Source organism: Exophiala spinifera, assembly GCF_000836115.1.
Source record: "Exophiala spinifera strain CBS 89968 unplaced genomic scaffold supercont1.1, whole genome shotgun sequence".
NCBI classification, from domain to species: Eukaryota; Fungi; Ascomycota; class Eurotiomycetes; order Chaetothyriales; family Herpotrichiellaceae; genus Exophiala; species Exophiala spinifera.
Genome location: NW_015622513.1, coordinates 5,294,668 through 5,316,739, shown reverse-complemented (window position 1 = coordinate 5,316,739; position 22,072 = coordinate 5,294,668). Strand labels below are relative to the sequence as shown.

The following is a 22,072-nucleotide window of genomic DNA, read 5'->3' as shown; positions in this document are numbered from 1 at the left end:
GCAAGCTCTGCCTCGGCGAGCTCTTCATCCGCCAGCTCCTCTTCGGCGGGTTCCTCATCTGCAAGCTCTGCCTCGGCCAGTTCTTCATCTGCAAGCTCCTCGAGTGCCACTCAATCCGCCAGCTCCTCTTCGGCGAGTTCCTCATCTGCAAGCTCTGTCTCTGCAAGCTCCTCGAGTGCAAGTCAGTCCTCGGGTAGCTCCTCTTCGGCGACTTCTTCATCTACAAGCTCAGGTGCGAATTCTTCGACGAGCTCCTCTTCTGAAACGTCTTCCTCGGCAAGCTCTTCAGCCAGCTCCAGTGCAAGCTCCAGTGCAAGCTCCTCGGCTGCAAGTTCCAGTGCAAGCTCTTCCGCTGGAAGTTCCAGTGGAAGCTCAAGCTCTTCTTCGGCTAGTTCCTTGCCAGTCACTTCCTCAGTCACCAGTACGTCATCGGGCAGCCAAAGCACTGCGAGCACGACCGCAACAAGCAGCGCGTCATCAACAACCAGTGTTGGTCCCAGCGGTACAGGGTTCTATCTCCAAATCAGCGGCAGACCGATCAGCCGTCTTCGTGCAAGGCAAAATGTTGTACGGTACCTTGGTTTTGACCCTCAAAATAGAGGAATTGCGGTGGAAGACCTGTCCTCTGCAGCCTTAGTGTTTAGAGGCACGGACGGTACCAGCTTCCTGTACAACAACCGATTCCTTGGTACTGCAGTCAAGGCTCATTCTCTTGTCCAAAGCTTCTTGGGATTGCCTAGCGGATTTTCTATTTGGGATATCGTTGGGTCGCTTGCTCAACTTCGAGGCTCTGCTGGATTTTGCTTCGAGAACGGCTTCGTTTATGCCTACACTTCGGATGATGTCTGTGACAACCCCATCGATATCATTCCCACTAGTAAGTTATTCTCCTGCCCCAGACGCTACTTACTCATTCCCTATAGATCCCAGCACGAGCACGAGCACAACTGTCGCCAGCTCTACCTCAGCCGTTTCGACCTCATCTGGTGCCTCCACATCGGCTTCCTCTGGAGCCGGCACTTCTTCAACGTCATCGGGAGCGAGCACGTCTTCTGGCGCAAGCTCGTCGGGTGCGAGCTCAACAGGCGCAAGCTCTTCAGGTGCAAGCACAACTTCGGGCGCAAGCTCGTCGGGTGCGAGCTCAACAGGCGCAAGCTCTTCAGGTGCAAGCACATCTTCGGGCACAAGCTCTTCTGGAGTTAGCTCGAGCGGGACATCGACATCAGAGTCGAATAGTTCATCAACATCTGGCTCAGTGGGCTCCAGCACATCAGGCTCAGCGGTTTCGACAACAACCGGATCCTCCGTTTCAAGCACATCTAACTCAGCGGGCTCGTCCACTACCGGTTCGGCCACTGCTGTATCGTCATCTGCGGGTTCATCTACCAGCGAATCCTCGACTTTAAGCTCAGGAGGTTCATCGACTGGCACTACTTCAGGTTCGGGTTCATCTACTAGTGGTCAAGCGACATCAATCTCAGGATCGTCGACCTCTAGTACTTCTGGTGCATCGGGTTCAACCACTTCGGGATCAGGCGGCTCTAGTACTTCTGGTGCCTCGGGTTCAACCACTTCAGGATCAGGCGGCTCGACGACATCGGGCACGGCGGGTTCGTCGACCTCGGGGTCACAAACTCCGACAACATCAGGTGCTGGAGGCTCATCTACGACGAGTTCAGGTTCAGTCGCTGCAGGTTCATCTACCACAGGCTCTGGAGGTTCTTCTACTGCGGGTTCGTCAACTGCCGGCTCATCGACTGCAGGTGCATCGAGTACCGGTTCATCCACTGCAGGCTCGGGAGGTTCTTCGACTGCTAGTTCTTCTTCAGGATCTCAAAGCTCGACATCTTCTGGTGGAGGAAGCTCGTCCACTGCAGGTACTTCTACTGTCAGCTCATCGACTTCAGGTGCAGGAGGTTCCTCCAGCGCAAGCTCATCAGCATCATCCACCATAACATCCATATCTACACAATCTTCAAGCACGACAAGTAGCGCCCCAGCCACAACCACTTCGTCCGGCCTTACATGCAATCTGAATTTGAACATCTGCCTGAACTCCCAGCTCATTTCCGCCAACTCTGTCGCCACTTTGAACTGTCCTCTCCTTGGTGGTATACTTTGCACTTTCAATGACCTATTGTCGCTTATCCCTCAACTTCTGGGGCTGAATTCCAACATTCTCTCGGTCGTTGTCGCCAACAACCAGCTCATCGGTTTGTCCCTTACGCCTCAACAGGTCTCAGCGGCCTTCGCCTCAGGTGAGCTGTCTGGCGTGTGTGACGCCTTGGGAGGTCCAGTTAGCGTTGTGATTCGAGACCCAACCTGCCCGAACAGCCCGACCAGTTCCACAACATCCGGTCCGGCAGGCTCGACTACATCTGGGTCCTCGGGGTCTTCATCGACTAGTGGACAAGCAACCTCTTCTTCCGGTTCAAACGCTTCATCGAGCAGCGGTCAAGCGACATCCACATCAGGCTCGAACGGTTCAAGCACCTCTGGCGGCTCTGGAGGCTCGTCAACTAGTGGACAAGCCACATCGACCTCTGGCTCTAACGGCCCATCAACTTCAGGTTCAACCACATCCGGCGGCTCTGGAGGCTCGTCAACCAGCGGACAAGCGTCGTCAACCTCCGGCTCATCAACTTCAGGCACAAGCACATCTGGCTCAGACGGTTCATCAACCAGTGGACAGGCCACATCGACCTCCGGCTCCAATGGCTCATCAACTTCAGGCACAAGCACATCCGGCGGCTCTGGAGGCTCGTCAACCAGTGGACAAGCCACATCGACCAGCGGACAAGCGTCATCGACCGGCAGTTCGACTGGCAGCTCGTCGACACCCACGACCATGGTGACTTCGACAACGTCCTTCACATCCAGCCTGGGCGGTTCCAGCACAACTTCGTCGTCCACCTCAACGACTACGACCCCGGCCGTCGAATGCAACGCCTCAGTACAATTCTGCGCTCCCATCGTTGTTGCGTGGACAGTCAAGAGCCAGACATGTCCCGACGTCCTTGGCTGTACCGACGCTCAAATGCAAGCATTCGCGAACTCGTTCATTGGTCTGCCGGGCATCAAGTCCACTGCCTACGCCAACGGTGTCGCCTACGCTTTCAGTGTCACGGCCGCCGAGTTGCGGCGTCAGCTTGGTCTCCTGGGTCCCATCAACACCCTCTGTACCGCCGTCGGCATCTTCAATCTGGCCATCTCGGACACCACATGCCCGGTCACACAACTGCCAGCACAACAGTGCAACTCGGACGTCACCTTCTGCCTCGGGGAGTCGGTCGCCAACGCCGGCATTACCTCTGGAGCCTGCAGCAACGGACTGCTCCCTTGCACTACCACCCAGGTCATCACCACCGCCAGGAACAGCTGCACAAGCTCGGGGACTTGTCTCGCATACGGTCGCAACGGCCTCACGCCCATCATCTCGTCCAAGACTGTGGCCGAGGTTCAGGAGTACGTCGCCAACTATGCCCTTTCTAACACTTGTCTTGTCGGAGGTACCACCATCACGCTGAGTGACGCTTCATGTCCGTGATCCGAGTCCGACGTGACGTGAACATCGACACCAAAATAATGGTCTGGGACATGGGGGAATTTTTCTTCTTCTTCTTATTATTCTTCCCCCTCTTCTACTTCAAAGCGTGATGATGATTGGGGATTCTTTTTTCTTTCACCTACACACATGTATTTCCATGTGGTTCCTTGCCTATTGAGCAGGAACCCACTTTTTTCGCCTTCTATCCCCTCGAAACTGAGGGACATCTATTTTCCCCCCCTTCGATAGTTTAAGGACAGCTTTATACTTTCTTCATCTGAAGGGATGACTTTGTACATTTCACAGATCTTCCATACTTTCATCTGAATGGAATGACTTTTACACATTTCACGTACCTTCTTCCATCTATCCATCCTTTTCGTCTGAACGGAATCGTCAAGACGGATGGATTCTACCTGTTTATACTGTCTCAGTCTTCAGACTCTAAAAAGCTCCCCTTGGACTGTCGTCGCACTCTCGTCCACACAGACGCCCTCCGTTCTTGTGTAAGTGGTAGTGCCATCTACGTCGCCCAACGGACAGACGCTCATGAGATCTTCAATCAATAAATAGACACAATGCTCAAACGACAACAAAAAAAAGATAAAAAACGCAATCCCAAGTTTCACGATAGAGTGAGGTAGGTCAAGTTTGATTCTTTCCACACGTGGATGGAACATGGGGTCAGAAAGGTACACAACACCGTACCTGAGGAACCTGACGTCCTGCAGGTAGGTAGTCGGGTGGGTAGGTAGTGGTTACTTAAAACAACAAGTGATTCGGGGGATGAGAGAGACCAAAAACACCCCGGGGGTGCGCCACCCTTTTTCAAGTCCTCGAAAAGACCTTGACGGCACCGTCACCGCCGCAACTGATGACCCATCTCCCATCGGGGCTCCAAACGACGCTGCAAACCCCTTCGCCCCTCATGATGCGGTGGCTTGAAATTTCCTGTGTACAGCTCCTCTTTTCGAGAGACCAAAATCGTAAACTCGCGTCGTGACCTCCGGAAACCAATTCTTTGCCGTCGGGACTCAGCGACAACGATGAAATAGCCGATGGGTGTGCGAGCATAGTATAGGTGCATTGTCCTTTTGAGGAGAAAAAAGTTAGTCCTTCCTTTCCATTTCCCCGCGGAGGGGAGGGGGGAGGGAGCCACAGGAAGGCAGGGTTATTGTGATGATCGGAAAATATTCCAAACGTAAAGTTGGGGAAAGGAAAACAAAGACAACAACGTACCACTATTAGCATCGAAGAAGCGAATGTATCGATCTTCATAGCCGGCAATGACCACGCCTTCGACGCCCCCTTCTGAGCCCGTAGCTCCGTGCACGACGTCGTCCTCACCCATCGAGCCTCGGCGGCCTGGGGCGACAGAGTCGCGCGTGTCGAAGCCAGTACTGCTAGCCACAACCGCGTTGATTCCCGTATCGGGAGTTCCATCGTAGGTTTCTTGACTCGCCATGCCGACAATCTCTTCGCCAGATCGTGTGTCAAAGACGAGGACACTTGCGTCCCGATAGCTAACAACGAAACTATCGCCGTTCAAACCCAAGGGACAGATGGACGTCGGGGCTGGCTGCTGCGCCCTTTCGATCCGATGGACGAGGCTGTAACTGAATGGCGTCGTGCTCGCGATGCTGGGTTGAGGCGAACTCGGGAAGTTTGAGCCTGCCGATATCGAGTTAGCCCTGCGACTCCCCCTAGCAGATCGACTGCCAGCAGGCGGTGAAGTCAGCTGGGGCGGCGTGGACACGGCCCAAATGAGGATGGTCCCGTCTGCTCCCCCGGCAACAAGCAGGACACGATCTGGTCCTCCATACTGCGAGCACCGGTCACCAAGGATGCTTCCTGTCGTGCCGGGTAAGCAACATAGCGCCCAGACGGCGTCTTTGTGGCCTTCCAACGTCGCTTTGGCATCGACGCGACCGCGCTCCCAGACTTTGACCGTCCCGTCCTCACCACCCGAAAAGATCCAACCGTCACCAGCAGCCCGACCACCGCTGGAGAAGTTGCCTGACGCCGGGCATACCGCCAATGAGCAAACGGCTCCAACGTGGCCACGGTGCGTGAAGTGTGCTATTCTATCTAGGTCATCGCCGAGCGCGACATTGTGTGCGTAAGTTGTTGGGATGTGCCATCTTTTCACGCCTCCATCATCGCTAGCTGTGCAAAATTCGGGTTCCGCAGGGCTACCTCCTCCGGTGAAGATGACAGAGCGAACGACGTCCAGATGGCCTCGCATCGCGAAGCGGACTTTGAATTGTGTAGCGTCCGACTTCAAGGCCAATTCTCTCGCGTCGTTGCTCCCTTCACTTCGACGTCTGCTTCCTAGGCTCTTTCGTCGATATGAACCGGGGGCGCGTGGCGGCGATTTGGAGGGAATAAGATTCGCACTGGGAAATGTTTCGGTGTCTAGTCTGTGTTGGGCGCTTGCATCGAGCTTCTCCTGAACCGCTGGGCTCTCGTCAAAGTCCCAGCCATCTGATACTTCGTGCTTTGCACCCTCAACCGCAGCTTGTTCGGAGCTCCCTTTTTGAGGAATCTCCCGACCGTATGCATCGAAGCTGTGAGATATGGATTCGACCTGCTCTTCAGTAGGAGGACCTTGCTCATTGTAAAAGTTCTTTCCTGTGTCGAAGGCAGGCATAGACTGGTTGTTGTGTTCTGCTACTTGAACTTCCACAGGGCCTCTTTGAAGTTCGTCAAGGGCAATTTGCGTGTTGGAACGAGGAAGTGCAGCAGGATCTGCAAATGTTGGTGATTGTTGCGCAGCATTGTCTCTGCTCATGGCAATGTTGCGTTGCTGCTGTTGTTTGACTTGCTGTAGTTGTACATATGCTTCTTGAAGCTCTTGCTGAGTTGGCTGTCGGCCTGAGAAGACATGATTCCCATTTGAAGACAGAGAGGGATCAATAGAGTCGGGAGGCACAGCATTCGTTGGGAGGACATGATACCTGATCTCGGAGGAGCACTTAGAGAGGTAGCTTTTTGACTTGTCGCGTTCTTTTTCTTGTCGTATACCTTGGGCACGGTGATGTTCGGCGTCGATTTCAGCATCAAAATGGCTCAAGCCTCTGACAGAGGTTCCTGTTGGGAGTGAGGTCAGTGATGGGTATCACCGCGTCGGGAAGATTTATACCTTTTGCGATTGACTTGAGCTCTTTTTGTGCGCTTTCCTTCGTGTCCTTTGAGTCTTGGGAGAGCCCGGTCTTGTCGTTGTTCTTTAGTTTATGACGCTCCTCTTTCAACGCAAGTTCCAGAAGTTTGACATGCTTTTCAAGGGAATTTCGTATTCCTTTGCCCGTTCGTGACTCGCCCTCAAGAACCGCAATGCGATTCTTCATCTCCTCACGTTCGATCTCCCAGGCATTGCGGTCGCGTTCATGTCTGTGCCATTCGGTCTGAAGAAATCGCATAACACCTGGAGCAAGTTGGTAAGTGACAATCCTTTGACCACATCAGACGATATCCCAGGAGCTTTACCTTGAAGTGTATATGCCTGGACTCCGGTCGAATCTCCAGATGCCATTCCTCCTGTGCCGCTGCCGCCGGCCCCTGACTGCCACGCCATATTGCGCTGCCAGGCGCTCGTGTAGCTGTGAGTATTTCATCTAGCCATCTCAAAGAACCGCGGAGAAGTGAGTAGGGGTCACGCTGGCCTCTGTGGGGGTTCTTCGGGTTTCGCAGCCAATTTCAGATCGAGTGCCGGTGGAAGACGATTGATTAAAAGACGACAGTTCGTTCACTGGTGAAGCGATTCACTAAAGGTGAAGGAAAAGTGTTCGCTCTCCTGAAGCGGCGTGAGGTTCAATGGACCATGTTCTTGTTGTCCCTCTGAGGCGCGGCAGTTTTTAGCGCCGACACCCGCAATTTGTCCGTCATTCGAAAATGAAGCAATACAAGCGACTGCGCAATCTGGTTCTTTTGAATAACAGGTGCACACTGGAAACAGAGCCTGGCTAGATCGTCCTGGCAAGTATTCCTCATCGACATCACTAAAATCTATGTTACAGGTCCATTTCCTCGACTTCGAGTCCGCAGATAATACATTTCTTGACCGGAATGCCGCTCTCTGGGTTGTCTATCGGCCGCCCGAACTCGTGGACATGCTTTCCTTCGCCTATATCATCACCAAAATTACCTCCTCCGCCCTTTCGGCTGCGTTGATGTGCCTCTACCCTGGTCCGCTTCTTCAAGTCCGCTAGTCTGGACTTGAACTTACTCTCCTTGCGCCGCTTCTTGTCATCCTGCCTCCTTTCAAATTCGGCGTCCAAAGCCTCAGCAGATCCCCATTTCTTTTCCGAGAAAGCATATTCTTCAACTTGGCATCGGAGGTAAAGGAACATATTGTGCCAGGTTGACTTGTGCGGGTTGGGTCTCTCCAGGTGTGGGAGTAACTTCTCGTCTTTCAGTTCAGGGTCAGTAAGCAGATAGTCCTCCTTTGCCTCCGTCTTTGTGAGTAGACTGTATTTCTCTGGGAATTTGTCTTTGCACGCATTGCAAACAGCGATGCCAAAGACCTCCAACCATTTCCAATCGACTTCCTGCGTACCGCAATCTCGACACGACTTGGTATCTTCATCCTTGGCCGCGCTGATGCCCGGTTCAAATGGCCCCGCCTTCTGATTGCGCAGCGATCTCAGCAGTTGTGCTCGTTCCCATTCTCTCTGTGTCATGTGAGTGGGCTTGGGATCCTGTTCATCGGTATGCAATGCTTTATTGTGAGGGTCATCGTCCGCAGTCAGAAACCCACCCTTTGTGTCTGTCATCTTACTGAAGTCATATTCGACGTACTTGGCAAAATTCCGTGCTGGTTGAATGGCTTCGAGAGGCCGTGTAGGGTTAATTGGAGACCTGGCATCTCGATTGGAAGTTGTTGCGCCTGCGAATGTCGCAAAGCTGCGCTTCTGCCCAGCGACTGCGCCATCGGCTGGCTGGGCCGGATACACGGGGGCAGCCTCAGCATCCCGTTGCTCCCTGAGCGCTTTTGCCTTAAGTCTGTTGATTTCAATCCTCCTGACTTGCTCCGGCGTCAAGGGTGAAGAGGGTGGCTCGCCACTCCTGGTAGGCGTTGTAGGCCGGGCCGACATATCATCTGAAGGAGTAGTGGGACACGGCTGCGAGGAAAGGGAGACAATTAGAGTCTCGTGAGTCTCTCCAGAGCAGTGGGCGTCTTTCGTAACGACGCAAGGTGTTTGGCAGTAAGGGTTGTACAGAAGGAGGATGTTCATATGAACGTCCATTGCAGGCACCGCAGTCGAACACAAAATGCCGAATTACATAAGCACTATCCAAAGTCATCCAATATTGCAGGCCGAGCATCCACATGCTGTAGTACCGCATGGAATCTCTGTACTTTGCATGAAATCGCAAACTCAACCAACAAGGCCGGCGGAGCCTGATTATCTATGGCCTCACATCATATTTCGCTGGCCAAAGCCGCGTTTGGCGCGTCTTTGTTTCGTGCAGATGTCACCAAAGTGACCCGCGAGGACTTGACAAAATTCCATGAGGTCTTCGATGCCACTCTCGCTTGCTGTTCCAGGCACAATGTTCAGGTCTGAATGAGTCCAGCGTGACACCGTAATGCAAGGATTTGATTGACTGAACTCTTATAGAAATGCAAGGAATGGCTTCTCGACAATGTAATAGTGTCTTCAGCAAGGACGGCCGCCTTTGGGAAATTCCTGGCTACCGTCTCTAGACATCTCGTATCGCCGGCGAGCGACTATGCGAATCACAGCCTGCAAAGACGACGACTGCATATCCTCTATCTGCTCAATGACCTTCTGCATCATGCCCAATACCACTCATCCGAAGCCCACCATCAGGCCAACCTCACCCAGTCCTTGCGACCTTACCTACTTGAATTGTTCCAACTAACTGCAAAAGAGGCCAAACCGAGAACCATTAGGCGAGTGCACGATATCGTAACAATATGGAAAGAGGCAGGCTACTTTGAAGACCATGTGCTCCTGAGGCTTTTGGATCCGATGGATGCGGAATCCCAGGAGAGCACACATGAAGTTCAAGAACAGAACAAAGGCAGTAGCCCCATCAAAGAGTCGCCATATATACTCCCAGCTACGCACGGAGACCCTTCTTCACCCTTCTGGGATCTGCCGGCAGGAAATCTCATGCCGCATATCGTACCGAACAGTCTCCAGCCTATCCGTTCAGAGCAAATACGCGCGTTACAGCTTTCTGCGGGTCCAGCAGACGATAGTCTCGTCCATGCGCTGAAGGATTTCTTGGAAGAAATTAAGAGTATGGATAACGCCATTGCTTCCCTTGAGGACAAGGGCGTAAGTGTTGATGTCGATGAGATGGGTCAGATATCATATCGTAACGAGACTGGGGACCAGGTTGGGGATACTTACTACGGCTGGTCTCGATCGTTTTGCGAAAAGATGAGAAAGCGGGATATGTCCGAGGACGATGATTCCCTAAGAAGTCGTTCACGAGATTCACGCAGGAGCCGTAGTAACGTTGCTTATAAACGACGACGTTATAGCGATTCCAGCGACGACCGATCGATGCGATCTTACAGCAGATCACGGTCCAGACGCCGAAATGACAACGACCGACAACGCCAGAGCCCGAGTGGAAGCCGAGAATACAGCCCTGTCCCTGCCCTACCGGAGACGGGACATACGTCCGACTCTGAAAGATGCCGATTGCATATAGGCAATCTCCCCTACGCGGCAACCGAATCTGACCTCAAGCTCTTCTTTGCCGACTACGATGTGTAAGCTGGACCACTAATGATTATTTTCCTTGGTCTTCTCACTAATGTATGGACAGTGAGTCGGTTTTTCTTCCGACCAACCCCAGAACCAATCGACCTGCCGGCTATGGCTTTGTCAATCTGAAAACTCCTGCCCAAGCAGAGAAGGCTAGTCAAAGCCTTTCCGGAAGAGAAATTCTAGATCGTAAGGTCTCGGTACAGATTGCTCACACAAATGACCATGCCAGTACCAACAATGATGGTCTGCCATGTTCGCATAATGGGAACCTTCACACATTTGGCCAACCGCAGCGATCAGAGTTGAGACCTCCGATAAACAGCGCCACTGCCTTCGCTGCTCTGCCACCAGATCAGGCGTTTGCTGCACCACCCCTTCTCCAACCTGGAAACTTTCCTGTACCACCACCAAATTGGCAAGGGACGTGGCCCCCTCCCCCTCCTCCGCCGCCTTATCTCGCGGGCGGTGCGCCTTTCAATAACATTCCCTTCCCACCCCCACCACCACCAGCTTTCCCGCCCCAATCAGGCACATGGTCCTCCTATCCACGTCCGCCGCAGTCGTCCCATCGAAACGACCGAGCAGGGCCGCCCTAGGAGAGTCAACGAAGGTCTTGCTGCTGCACAGAGAATGCTCCCCCGCAATAAGTAAGACATTGCCTGTTTACCGGATCTCGCACTGGAGCCTATGCGCATGACATTGGGGCCAGCAACAACGCTTGGTCGCTGGCACAAGAAGGACACGTCGTCCTGGTCAGTGCTGCGGCAGCCTGGAACATCAAGCAGGCTCTTCTCCTCGGTCTGCACGGAATACGATTCCACCGACTCCAGGTACTGTTTTCAGGAGGTCAATTCCATGAATCACAATGATTTGGAAACGTGGGAAGAATGGCTTATGTCCTCATATGTGCCTTTGCATCTTAACAAGGATTCGTCGTGGTATTAGGAAGGCGAATGCTTGATCTTCACCACAGCACTAGCATCTACGAATATGGGTGTGAGTGTTTCCAGATACAGCCGGCCCGAAATGGGGTAGTCGTGCTGCCGCTGTGCGTCACACACAGCCCTAGCCTTGATACGGGAGTTGTCGTGATCGATTCACATACCTCTGCAGATTCATGAGCAAAAGGTCGATTATTTTCTCACTTAAGTCAGGTCCGTGGCTTTCATTCTTGGCTGTTCCTAAACAACCAGCATGCCCTCGCTTCTACAGCACCGATCTCACAGTGCAACTGGAGGAGTACAAGTATCAGCTCCCACGCCCGCGGGAGCTGTTAGTCGCAATTGTTCTTCGCAATTCTTGCCGGACTTTACTTCTTCAATTGAACCTAGGCCCAGACGATGTAGAGTTGCTAGACAGCCTGAGCCTCGCCAGACTTTGTTCTTGTTTCCCATTGTGTTTGGTGAACTCATACTACACCAAAAATCGAGGAGTATCCCTGGCACAAATTTCTCTTATCTGAGTTCGACACATTATTCTCTGGGGACGTCTTGCTCCTCGTGCTGTCATGTGTGTCTAGTGGGGCTAGTCGCATCAGGGCTGTTGGCACTCGGCGGGAAACGACTTTCTACCAACACGGGTTCGTGGCTGTCATAGAGTGGGATTTGGGGACGATGTCCTCGAGGCTCCTGCTCATACTCTCGCACTCGGACTGGAACGTGCTCGTATCAAGGGTAAGGGTAGAAGTCACAGGTGATCTCACTAGTGATCTGCATCGATGGTGTAGGGGCTCGAGCAACAGATGGGATGGGAATCATGAAAAATGCCATGATGATATCGCTACTTCAGGGTCCTTTGCCCCTCGAGTCAGCAAGAAATACGATGGCACAGACGAGGCTGCGGTGGCGAGGCAGCGAATCACCGGCAGCATTGGGGGTTTCAGAAAAGCTTGTCCCACGTCATATAATGAATTTCCCCTCTTGGCTGCGACCCGCATTCCCGCTCTCTCTCAGCGTGCTCAAAGACGTCTTCACTGCGCAGAGGGTTGGGCATGACATTCTTCAGAGGGCCACCGAACCCAGTTCACGCACGGTACGCACAACTAAGGGTCTGATTGATTTCGGCCGCATTGCTTCCCGTACTCATCCACCAGAGCCTCGATCAAGTCGTCGCGTTCGCTGGGACGATCCAAGATCTGCCCTCCTCCTCCTCATCATCAACGCAGCCCTTCCCACCGTGGATCAGGCCTCATGATGGTCTGAAGACAACAAAAAGAACCCTGACGATCTTCATAACCTCCGTCTCCTGTACTCCAGCTGCACAATCTCTCTCATTGGGTCTAGATCCAACTACTAACCAGCTCACGCGGGATGGTATCACTCTTGTTCACTGCCCCTTGACCGGGTATGGACCCTACAATGCTGATCGGCAGGGTCCAAGTCCACCTCGACGACGGGGTGGCTGCGCACGTTATTCGTTCGATCGCCACGCTGTCCTTGGAAATCGAAAGTTATGCTGGGATCGGAGACCAAGTTGCTGATGTCTGATCGGCAATCTATGTCAGTCTGGGTTCTCGATATGCTCGCTGACTGGCTGGGCCACTGGCAATCCATGCGGCAACTTGCAGATGGCTCTCCGCGTCCGTTCGCGCTTCAACAGCCTCTAGCACACGCCACCGTCCTCTAAGCATTCAAACACTCGCCTCCACAATGTGATCATACCCCCTCTGAACCTAGTACGAGAACCGTAACAGCATCGAAAGTTCACTAGCGCTGAGGACGATATATATTGCCAAATGTCCAGCCATGGATACCACGATTTTATCAAACACATAACTCCTTGCAGCCCAAAGCGTTTCTCTCCTCTTCTAAATAATAAGACTTCTACGACTCTTGTCCTTCTGCGCAACCTCTCGACAATTCACCTCTTCATTCAACAAGTCACCCTAAAGCCACCCGCCAGCAAAATGCCTGCCTCTGTTGAATACCTCACAACCCCATCAGAGCCCTTCGGATCCAACTCGGATCCTCTTGTGGCCATGACTTCGTATGCCAAAATGATGCACATGCATACTCAACAGCAAATGGAAGCCGCGACGCGATCAGCTCGACGACGAAGTTCTCCAACACACGGCGTTGATGCTCACGCCCAGAATGGTCTCTCAAAGCAAAGTACACATAGCAGCAACTCGTCGCGATCGTCGTTTTAGCCCGACACTTTTATCCACGCTCGATTTTTAGCGGCACATATAAGCATGACGGAATCAAAGAGACACCTCAGGGCCATCTTTTCCGAAATACAAAGAGCACTGCCCAGTTTTCTTGGGTCACTTTCTTTCCCAATTCATGCCAATCATAACGGACTATTTTGTCCCTCTAGCTAGGAGTTTTGGACGGAAGTTTTCGCACACGTATTGGTTGCGGTAGTGTTTCTCCTCTTTGGCAGTAGAGGAATCTTTCAAGTACATCGCTACTTCATTGGGTGTATCATCAATATACAATTTTTGTAACCCTCTGTAAATTCTTCTTGTCTCTGCGCGATTAAGCGATTATCTTCTCGGCTTTGCTTTACCTGGGGAGCGTACAATCACGAATGTCTGGACAGACCATGCGAAGGGTCTCCTACTCTCCGAATCAACTATCCAGCCTGCAAATGCTCCAGACACCAGTAATCATACGAGCATGCGACGGGAGTGGTACCGAGGCTTTCCTCACCTTCTCCGACGGACTAATGGTGCTCATACTCGTCCTCGTATGGGGTGCTGGGCACCTGGGGAAACCAAAACAGCCTCGTCGATCGGTTGCATCATACATTCCACAAAACAACGTCATGCTGCTTTGGCTCCAACTGCCAGTGCTCTATCAACTCACTCACTCGCTTAATCATCGCCTTCGCGTCGTCGATTGTTCCTAAATTGGTCGGTCGTTCTCACGTGGCGTAAGTGACATGGCGTTTCTGTTAGGGTCTGGATGGCGAATGTCGTTTCTCCATGATGCTGACAGCGTGCCGATGGCCATCGAGTGCGCTATTCCGCAGAGCCATCCTCTCGTCTGCTCAACCCCATCCCGTTTTCAATTCTTCCATAGTAGGGCAGAGGGGAGTAATGACGAGCGCCAACCTTCTCCAGCGGCCAGAACGTTGCACGCGATCTTTTGCCTCGACGGGGCCGCCGAGGGTCAGCACAGGGACCTGCGAACTGTCTCTCAAGATAACAGGGGATTCCACGACTGCTGCATTGCGTCCGACGCCAAACGAATACTGGTGGACCAAGGTGTAGGTTGACCGTGTATTGGCCAAAGCCAACGGTCGAAACCATCGTCATATCGCAGGACTTCGCCCGCCCCTGGGCCCCTAAGACATCATATCTCCACCCGTCGGTGACGCCCCCTTTCCGACGCACTCTCGAGGATACCAGACCTTCACCAGGCCTCTAAGCTACCCGATTCCACTTCGAAGTGATGATGCCAGCAATGAGGGTTAGCGCCAACGATAACCGTACACCCCAAACGCACCTGCATGCTGCTGTTAATCCAACTATACCCCTCTCGAGCCTCACCACCATGTGAAAAGTTCAAGATTCTAACCATAAGATACTGCAGCTCACTCTTGTCATCCTAATTAGAACGGTTGACGCGTAGAAAAAATCTTCAGTCAAAGAGAAGGATCTCGATGACCTGACCCGAAAACGCCCCTCGTGAGTGTTTGTGGTGCTGTCTGAGGCGAATCGAAGACTCGTGCTGGATGGCAGGCCGATGATCGCATCCCAAGCACAACCCACCAGAGCCATGCTCGTCACCTCCTTTGGCTTTCCAGCGGCCCGATGTCAGTGGGGAGTACAATATGCTTCGTATGTCAAGCTGCAGCGCAATTATTTCTCCAACATTGATTCCACACAAGTTACGTCGACGAGGTGACTCGCCCGCAATCCTTTCTTTCACCCCTCTTTCCCTCTCATTGATCGACGTCAAGCCCCTGTTCTGCGTGAACGTGAGTGAGTCGTTTCTCCCTTGCATGGCCCCGAGACTGATGCGCTCATCGCAGAAAGAAGTCCGTGATCAACGAGGGATACTTCGACTCGTATCGCAATCTCGATCAAAACAACGTCATCACACCAGTTTGGTATCGCCTGGTAATGATGTAGTCCAACAGCCGAGGTGAAACCCTTACGGCAGCAAGATTCTCGCACGGTATGTCCTCGAGAGACAAAATCTCAGGGAATGTCGCCGTTGACTGCCGATCGGGTTGTGGAGCGCAAGATAACTCACGTTCCATCGAATGCCCTTCACTTTTACTCTGACGCAAGAGGGGTCCTGAGACCAACGCCAGTGTCTTGCATCATTGACCCGAATCCTTTCGACCATTCACACTGCACATATGATGGTGGTGAGTACAGCAAGCCACTGAGACGAGCGATGAGAGGTTCAGGAATCACCTCCGCTCCTCCTGGTCTCTCTGTTCTTGCTTGCTGATGAAAATATGCCCAACAGGTACTTACCTAGGAACACTGCAACACTCGTCATTCGCGGATATTCGATTTCGATCCACCACCTGTGATGGATAACCAGTGAACAGCAACAGGTTAGAGAGTTACTGCATTCCATTTTTGGGCTGATCTGCACGCGAACGTACGGCGTGCCAGACATGTGTGGACACTGAGAAAGTGTGTCTGATATACCCTCGCAGTCGAGAAGTCGGCGTATACATGGAGTTATTACCTCTCTAATACTTTCTGACAATGCAGATTTCGTGTCGAACAAACCTCTACGATGCATTCCAAGTTAGTCATCCCCTCCTGGAGTAACCGGAGACTACTGAGAATTTGCGTCCCCCCCTTCTGGCCATCGGCGAGGACCGAGCGGGAAGAATGGAATAATATCTCACTTTTCAGTATGAGGGATCACGCAAAGTGCAGAAATCACCTCGACGAGATCCATTCATCCAGTCACGGTAGGTCGACTTCATAGCAGCTCCAGCCGTGCCCGGAATTCTGGGCGTGAGTGCTCTCACCGAAAGCAAAGCAAGTGGGCTCCCCTCAGTGCTGTTCGACAAGTCGAAACAAACGAGCCTGAGAATGAAATCACAATTGTACAACTCCATTTGCCACAGACGACGTTGATGGCTGCCCACCAGTATGGACGTTAAAACCTGAAGTTGGATTAACATGTGCCCAGATATGCGGCCCGGGGATTTGAGCCGATTTCATGTGCCCACTCTACCGAACCAATGCTCGCGCTTCAGTAATGTCCTTGTTTTGTTTCACAACTCAGCATCACGACTTAGGACCACGTAAGATTACCTCTCATACCATCACATCGTACACGATAGTCATGTTTCACCCTCTTCAGTCCACTTCACCTAGCTGCACGAGGCACCATCACCGCACAAAAAGGGACTGCGTGTCAGCAGAGGTGACGAGGAGTGTGCGTCCAGCTCCTGTTGGGGTCTATGGCTTCACTCGCTAGCAACACGGCCGTCTTGACTTCTCGGTAAGTAGCACTCGTATTGTATTCGTGCGGCGTCTGCGTTTCATTTCTCCGTGCAGGTCTTCGTAGCCTGGCCTGGCCTGGCCTGCCCTTTTGGTGCACTGCGGCAGAACGATATTCCGGCCTGACAAGAAGCAGCCGGTGGCCATTCCCAAAATGACAATTCACGTGAGGTCGATTAGCCGACGCTGACATAAACGTGTGGTCCCCCCAGGTACACGCAGTGACGGAGCATTCGGACGCGTACAGTATGCAACAAACCACTTTTCCGACATCTTGAGCATCGAATCCCAAGAATAACGAACTTTCTACAGAGTTTTCCGCTGCTGGTTCATTGGGCCACAACATCCACAGATAAGCAGTTGGTGCTCTGTGACGAGACCACTATTCGGAACATGACCGTCACGGACAAAGAACCCTGCTGCCGGTTAAGTCGACCAAGCTGCACGTCAACGCCTCTATCGGAAATTTCCCACCGATCTGCGTTGTACGCCAGCAGAGCCTAAAGGAGTAGAGCTATCACTATTGTTGGCGGCCACATGTGGTTACCGATGTTGGAACAGGTGTTTCACTCCGCGATGGCTTTGGCGTTCCGGGCAAGAGAACGAGGAAGTTAGACCGCGTGCTGTGTCGACATAGACATCTACCTCGGTCCTTGTGTACATCTAATTGAACTTGGGAAAGACCCTTCGCTGTCCTTGAGTACGGATATGGACTGCCCCTGTTGTGCATCCCAGTTCCCCCCAGGACTCCCTCAAATCTAGTCTCCAAGGCATTCCTTCGGTCAACAACTGGAGCGCAATCCGCCGCTAGTGTTCCAAAGTACCCCACGATCGAAGACTCGGCAGTTTTGGAAATGTGCGATCGGCTTGGAGACTTGGAGGATAGATTCGACATCGGATGAAGGGAATAGAATTGGTATATCTGTCCCGATCAGTCTGGTGTCAGATGGGCCCGAAAATCGAGGGTGTCTGGCGTTATTGCTGTTTGAGGCGCTGCTTGACAATGGCCATAACACTCCGATATGGCCAGCGCATTCCGCCTGCGGCATATCCCAGCTCAAGGGTATAATAGCACAACAAAACAACCCCAATCATTGGAAACGCAACCACAAAATAGACCCAAAACTGTTCTCCCCCTGGGTTGTAAGGCTGGGACATGCTGAACAGTGAGGCGACGTAAGCAAGCGGGATGAAGATAACGCCCAAGATTGAGAGGGCCTTCACACTCTTTGCTTCTCGAATCGATCTCTCTGCTGCCTCCAGCGCTAATGTTTGTGCGGCTGCCGCCTGTCGACTGTTGGTGAGGCTTGCTAAGGCCGCCGTGGAGCCGTTCAAGCTGTTTGCCCGCTGACCGATCTCCTTGAAGCGCAGGTAGAGGAACTGGTAGTCGACGGCACTGTATTTCCAGTCTGAATCGCGATCGACGTCGGGGTGATCAAACGATATTCGCAACTGCAGCATGGTTGCTTCGAGGTCATCTTGATACTCACCAATGCGCCTTTGCAAAGCTTGCACGTCGCTCCACTGCTCTTCCACTGCCGAAATAACAAAGCTCGACAGGTCGCGTTTGCGGGAGAAGTCGAATTGTATTCTCTCGATGAGTGTTAGGATCAACTCGGATAGCTTCAAGTAGTGGCTAGCGATGATCTTCTCGATAAAGACTCTCAGAGAGAGAGGGTCTCCCGGATTAAGTGTGTCTGAGTATGTGTAGAGGTAGAAGATGAGGTCGTCCAAGAGCGACGTCCTCGGCGGTGCCGACAGGTTCTTGATTTGGTTTCTGAGAGGCATGAAATCTCGATAACCACCCTTGTATGGCACGGTGGTGACGTTGTAGCCCGTTTGGCCCGAATAGTTGGTAAGAATTCGTTTTATGGGGGGATCACAGACAATGAGCCCTGTGGGATCAGCGACGTGGTATTTCATGGACACTCTGACCAGACTTACAATCCCATCCTCCACCTTCGGTCTTCCTTGTCCAGAAGGTGCATTTTCGTCGGGCGATCACCACGTCGGAGAAGCTTCCGGCGATCCTGGTGACGGCAATATGCCGCCCAGACACGTCGCACACATTCCGGAACCCAGGGGGCGGGCTGGACAGGCGCAATGGCTCGTGGTATTTGAGAGAAACAAAGTCCCGGCCGTGAATAGCCGATGGCAGGAATGGGATCCCGCCGAGCTCTCCAGTGGCTCTGTTTTCTAAGGCGACCAGCCTGTCATGATCTGCAAATAACGTCGGATGGAGCTGAAAGTGGCTTCCGAGGACTGCGACGAAGTCTGGCGAAAGAGCCTCGAGGATGTAAATAGTCCGGAGCGCCGCCGCCGACTGGGTCTGGGTGTGTGTCCTTTGGCAGAGCAACGTTTGGAGCGCTGTCGAGTCTTGATATTCGTTTGCTGGCCCTAGAGTGCCGTCCGGATCGACGTGAATTGCAACAACCCTGGGCATCGCCCGAGTCCAAAGCCGCCAGGCTGGTGTTGACGACTGATGTTTCAGGATTGAATTCTTCGGGCAAGGATCCGCTTCAGCCGTTGATTGCCGCGGCTCGTCGCGGCTTTTGGGACCCATCGACCTTAACTTAACCACGATGTCACACACTAGAGACGAAATGCTCGCGGTTGAAGCGATGCAAGAGGACGAGGGAAGCTCCCGAGCATTTTCAAGACGTTGGTTACTGAGTGTAGGCTAGAACATGGGGCTGAGTGCATGCCTGGCAAAGCAGGCAGCATCAAGGCGCCTTGCCTTGCCCGGTGCTTCGTTCTGTGAGTCTGATTCGGATGCAGGAGTAGAGGAGGCGCACAAAGACAGGGCCATTGTGAATTGGGGCATTCTGCAGCCTCGTGGCACCAATCGGCCGACTTTCTATCCTTCCAGCCGGCCTGAGGCCCCTTCCACGTTGAGTATTGCTTTTTGAACCTTTTTCTCTCCCTACAGGCAAACAATGGCCACAGCCGAGTCCTCCCAATCTGGGCATTTCAAAAGCAATGCCGACTCTACCGTCTGGAGGCTCCCAGGAATCGACAAAGACTCATTCTATGCTGCAGCCCTCTACCTCCATGCCGCGGCCGAAAACCTTGAGACAAAGCCATTTTGGGAGGCCTCGGACGCCTTTCCCGACGAGCGAAACTTCCTCGACCATCTCGCCAACTGTTTTGCCCGGTCTAAGCTCCAAGATGCGCGAGACCATGTCTCGGCCACTGCCATGGTGCGGAATAAGGAGAGGAAGACCATCACGGTATATATTGCCAAAAATCGGAGCGACAAGCAATACTCGCCTCCTCCCTCCGGGGGAAAGGAAACCGCCATCCGCAACGAAAACGAAGAGTTTGCCGCCCGTCTGATGCAGTGGTTCACTTCCTTGGCCAGCCAGCATGCCACTAGCGGTCAGCTTCATAACGACAAAAGCCACGTCCGCTCGGATATCTTCAGGTCCATGTGCAAGTCCAGCGAGTCCCGTCTTGAATATTACATTGCCAGAATCGGCGACGCTGACGTTGAGCTTCTGGGTACAACGGCGGAGCTTGACCTTGTGGGCAAGTCTCGGGATGGTTGGAGGAAGGTCGTGCCTCTTGTGGAGAGATGCTCGCAGTACAAGGACGAAGAATCCCAGCTGTTAAACCTGGAAGCCGAGAAAGCAGAACTATTGGCTGCCTATGCTCGAGATGCGGGCAATATTCGCCGAGATGCTGACTTTCTGGCTCTTGTACACGAAGTCGAAGCTCCGACCCTCGAAAACAGCGTCAAGTTGAAAGGACTTGCTCAGGTAGTCAAGTGGATCAACTACCTGGGCCGCGTGTTCTCGGCTTTTGACTACTTCCCCAGGTTCTGCGGCAGTGAAGCTCGTCAAGGGTATGTTTTCGACTACGTCTTGCTTGCATCACAAGAAGATGATTGGTATGGCACAGCGTACATGCAGAAGATGCAATCATGGACCGGGAATCTGGACTTGGCTCAGGAACGACGGATCCCGATAGTCGTCAATGGGCGTGCTTCGTGGGAGATCAGTTCCGTCCAGAATATCATGGATAGCGTCGTACACGAGTCTGGAAATAAGGCCCGCGTGCATTGTGAAATGCAGCTCCTCATGTACTTCTCACAAACAGGGGTGGAGCAGTGTCTGAATTACTTTGGCTGCAGCAAGAAGTCTTGCTGGCTGTGTTGGCAAATGATCCGCCATAACTCCAAACACAGCGTCAGAGGGACCCATCGGAAGCTGTATCCTCGATGGGCATTTCCCTTCAATTTCGATCCGTCTCAACCCGCCATCGCCGAGGGACTGACAAATGCGTACTCCGAAATGATGGCTACCATTCGAGATCTTGTCATCAATCAGAAACCTGTTCGTTCTATGGCGCCGTATCCGCAGAGCTCGGCGTTGATTACTCCGCCTCGCCGAAGCGGGAAAAGACACGACCCTCTCCAAGATTCTGAATCCGGGATTTTCTCTTCTAACCCGGTCGCAGTGGAAGGGAAACGGCCTGTTGCGGAGGTGCCAGCTCTGCTACTGCCTGGAACCGGCAGAATAAGGCAAGTTCGACAACTAAAAGTCCATGCATATAAAACAGATGTAAATGACGTGAACAGTCTACTATACACCAAGTCTCTGCTCTTTCAGGATCAGGGGGTGACACTGGCATTCCAACTGGCAAATCTTCCCGCATCTTTCGACATGGTATCAAGTTTCGAAGATTTTCGTCAAAGATGCTGGCTTCCGACGACTTTTAAAGAAGTGAAGCTCGAACGCATTAACGAGAACCTCGGAGACATCCGAACTCACCCAGACCGAAAAACTAAACTCGTTCAGACGGTTTATGCTTTGTGGTACCGGTCCGCTAGTAGCCTGCCCGCAAATCCCATTCTGTTAGAGTTATATAGATCTGGTCAAGGCAAAGACCCTCAGAAGTTCCCTTGGAGAGGAGACGTGATAATACATTCGGTTCAGCCGCAAAAAAGGCAATACCCATCAGCTTTAAGCACAGATTCTTCCGACATCGATGCAGAGAGTTGTCTCCGGACTCTTGAACGGTACTTTTGTGGTATTGGAGCTGACCTTGCGGTTAGGCAAGAAGCAAGTGACACGGATTTTGCGGAATCTAGATACAGCATCTTGGAAATTGCTAAAGAGTCGAAGGAGATGAACAGAATGATGGTGGAGTGGTCGAAGGAGATGAACAGAATGATGGTGGAGTGGTCGAAGGAGATGAACAGAATGATGGTGGAGTGGTCGAAGGAGAGGGAGAACAGCATGGTGGAGTTGTCGAAGAAGACGGAGAACAGAATGGTGGAGGTGTACCATCGGGCTTTAGAAAAACTGGAAGCGATGACGGAAAGATAAATTGAACAGGCGTGATAAGACT

At 52.6% G+C, this 22,072-nt stretch overlaps 7 protein-coding genes across 7 annotated transcripts in view; 4 read left to right on the top strand and 3 right to left on the bottom strand.

Annotated features, from left to right (window-relative positions):
• Positions 1 to 3,547, top strand: part of PV08_01952 (uncharacterized protein) — a gene marked incomplete at both ends in the record, with an annotated part of 4,933 nt that extends 1,386 nt beyond the window's left edge. The window contains 2 exons of the mRNA XM_016376312.1: positions 36 to 877; positions 924 to 3,547. Of these exons, the coding sequence (XP_016241588.1) occupies positions 36 to 877; positions 924 to 3,547 (3,466 nt within the window). The remainder of the gene's footprint in view (positions 1 to 35; positions 878 to 923) is intronic.
• An 828-nt stretch (positions 3,548 to 4,375) lies between these two features.
• PV08_01951 (uncharacterized protein) lies at positions 4,376 to 7,121 on the bottom strand (the record flags this gene model as incomplete). Its single annotated transcript, XM_016376311.1, has 4 exons — positions 4,376 to 4,638; positions 4,787 to 6,637; positions 6,690 to 6,971; positions 7,034 to 7,121. 4 exons carry the CDS (start codon positions 7,119 to 7,121, stop codon positions 4,376 to 4,378), a joined length of 2,484 nt encoding a protein of 827 aa, XP_016241587.1.
• A 436-nt stretch (positions 7,122 to 7,557) lies between these two features.
• On the bottom strand, positions 7,558 to 8,640 carry PV08_01950 (DNA repair protein; the record flags this gene model as incomplete). Its single annotated transcript, XM_016376310.1, has 1 exon — positions 7,558 to 8,640. The coding sequence occupies one exon, from the start codon at positions 8,638 to 8,640 to the stop codon at positions 7,558 to 7,560; it is 1,083 nt and encodes a 360-aa protein (XP_016241586.1).
• A 318-nt stretch (positions 8,641 to 8,958) lies between these two features.
• PV08_01949 (uncharacterized protein) lies at positions 8,959 to 10,892 on the top strand (the record flags this gene model as incomplete). The annotated part of the gene is made up of 3 exons (XM_016376309.1): positions 8,959 to 9,108; positions 9,169 to 10,298; positions 10,355 to 10,892. The coding sequence occupies 3 exons, from the start codon at positions 8,959 to 8,961 to the stop codon at positions 10,890 to 10,892; spliced, it is 1,818 nt and encodes a 605-aa protein (XP_016241585.1).
• A 2,309-nt stretch (positions 10,893 to 13,201) lies between these two features.
• On the top strand, positions 13,202 to 13,444 carry PV08_01948 (uncharacterized protein; the record flags this gene model as incomplete). The annotated part of the gene is made up of 1 exon (XM_016376308.1): positions 13,202 to 13,444. One exon carries the CDS (start codon positions 13,202 to 13,204, stop codon positions 13,442 to 13,444), a length of 243 nt encoding a protein of 80 aa, XP_016241584.1.
• Positions 13,445 to 17,695: 4,251 nt separating this feature from the next.
• PV08_01947 (uncharacterized protein) lies at positions 17,696 to 19,163 on the bottom strand (the record flags this gene model as incomplete). The annotated part of the gene is made up of 2 exons (XM_016376307.1): positions 17,696 to 18,615; positions 18,665 to 19,163. 2 exons carry the CDS (start codon positions 19,161 to 19,163, stop codon positions 17,696 to 17,698), a joined length of 1,419 nt encoding a protein of 472 aa, XP_016241583.1.
• Positions 19,164 to 19,656: 493 nt separating this feature from the next.
• On the top strand, positions 19,657 to 22,050 carry PV08_01946 (uncharacterized protein; the record flags this gene model as incomplete). The annotated part of the gene is made up of 1 exon (XM_016376306.1): positions 19,657 to 22,050. The coding sequence occupies one exon, from the start codon at positions 19,657 to 19,659 to the stop codon at positions 22,048 to 22,050; it is 2,394 nt and encodes a 797-aa protein (XP_016241582.1).
• Positions 22,051 to 22,072: the final 22 nt, after the last annotated feature.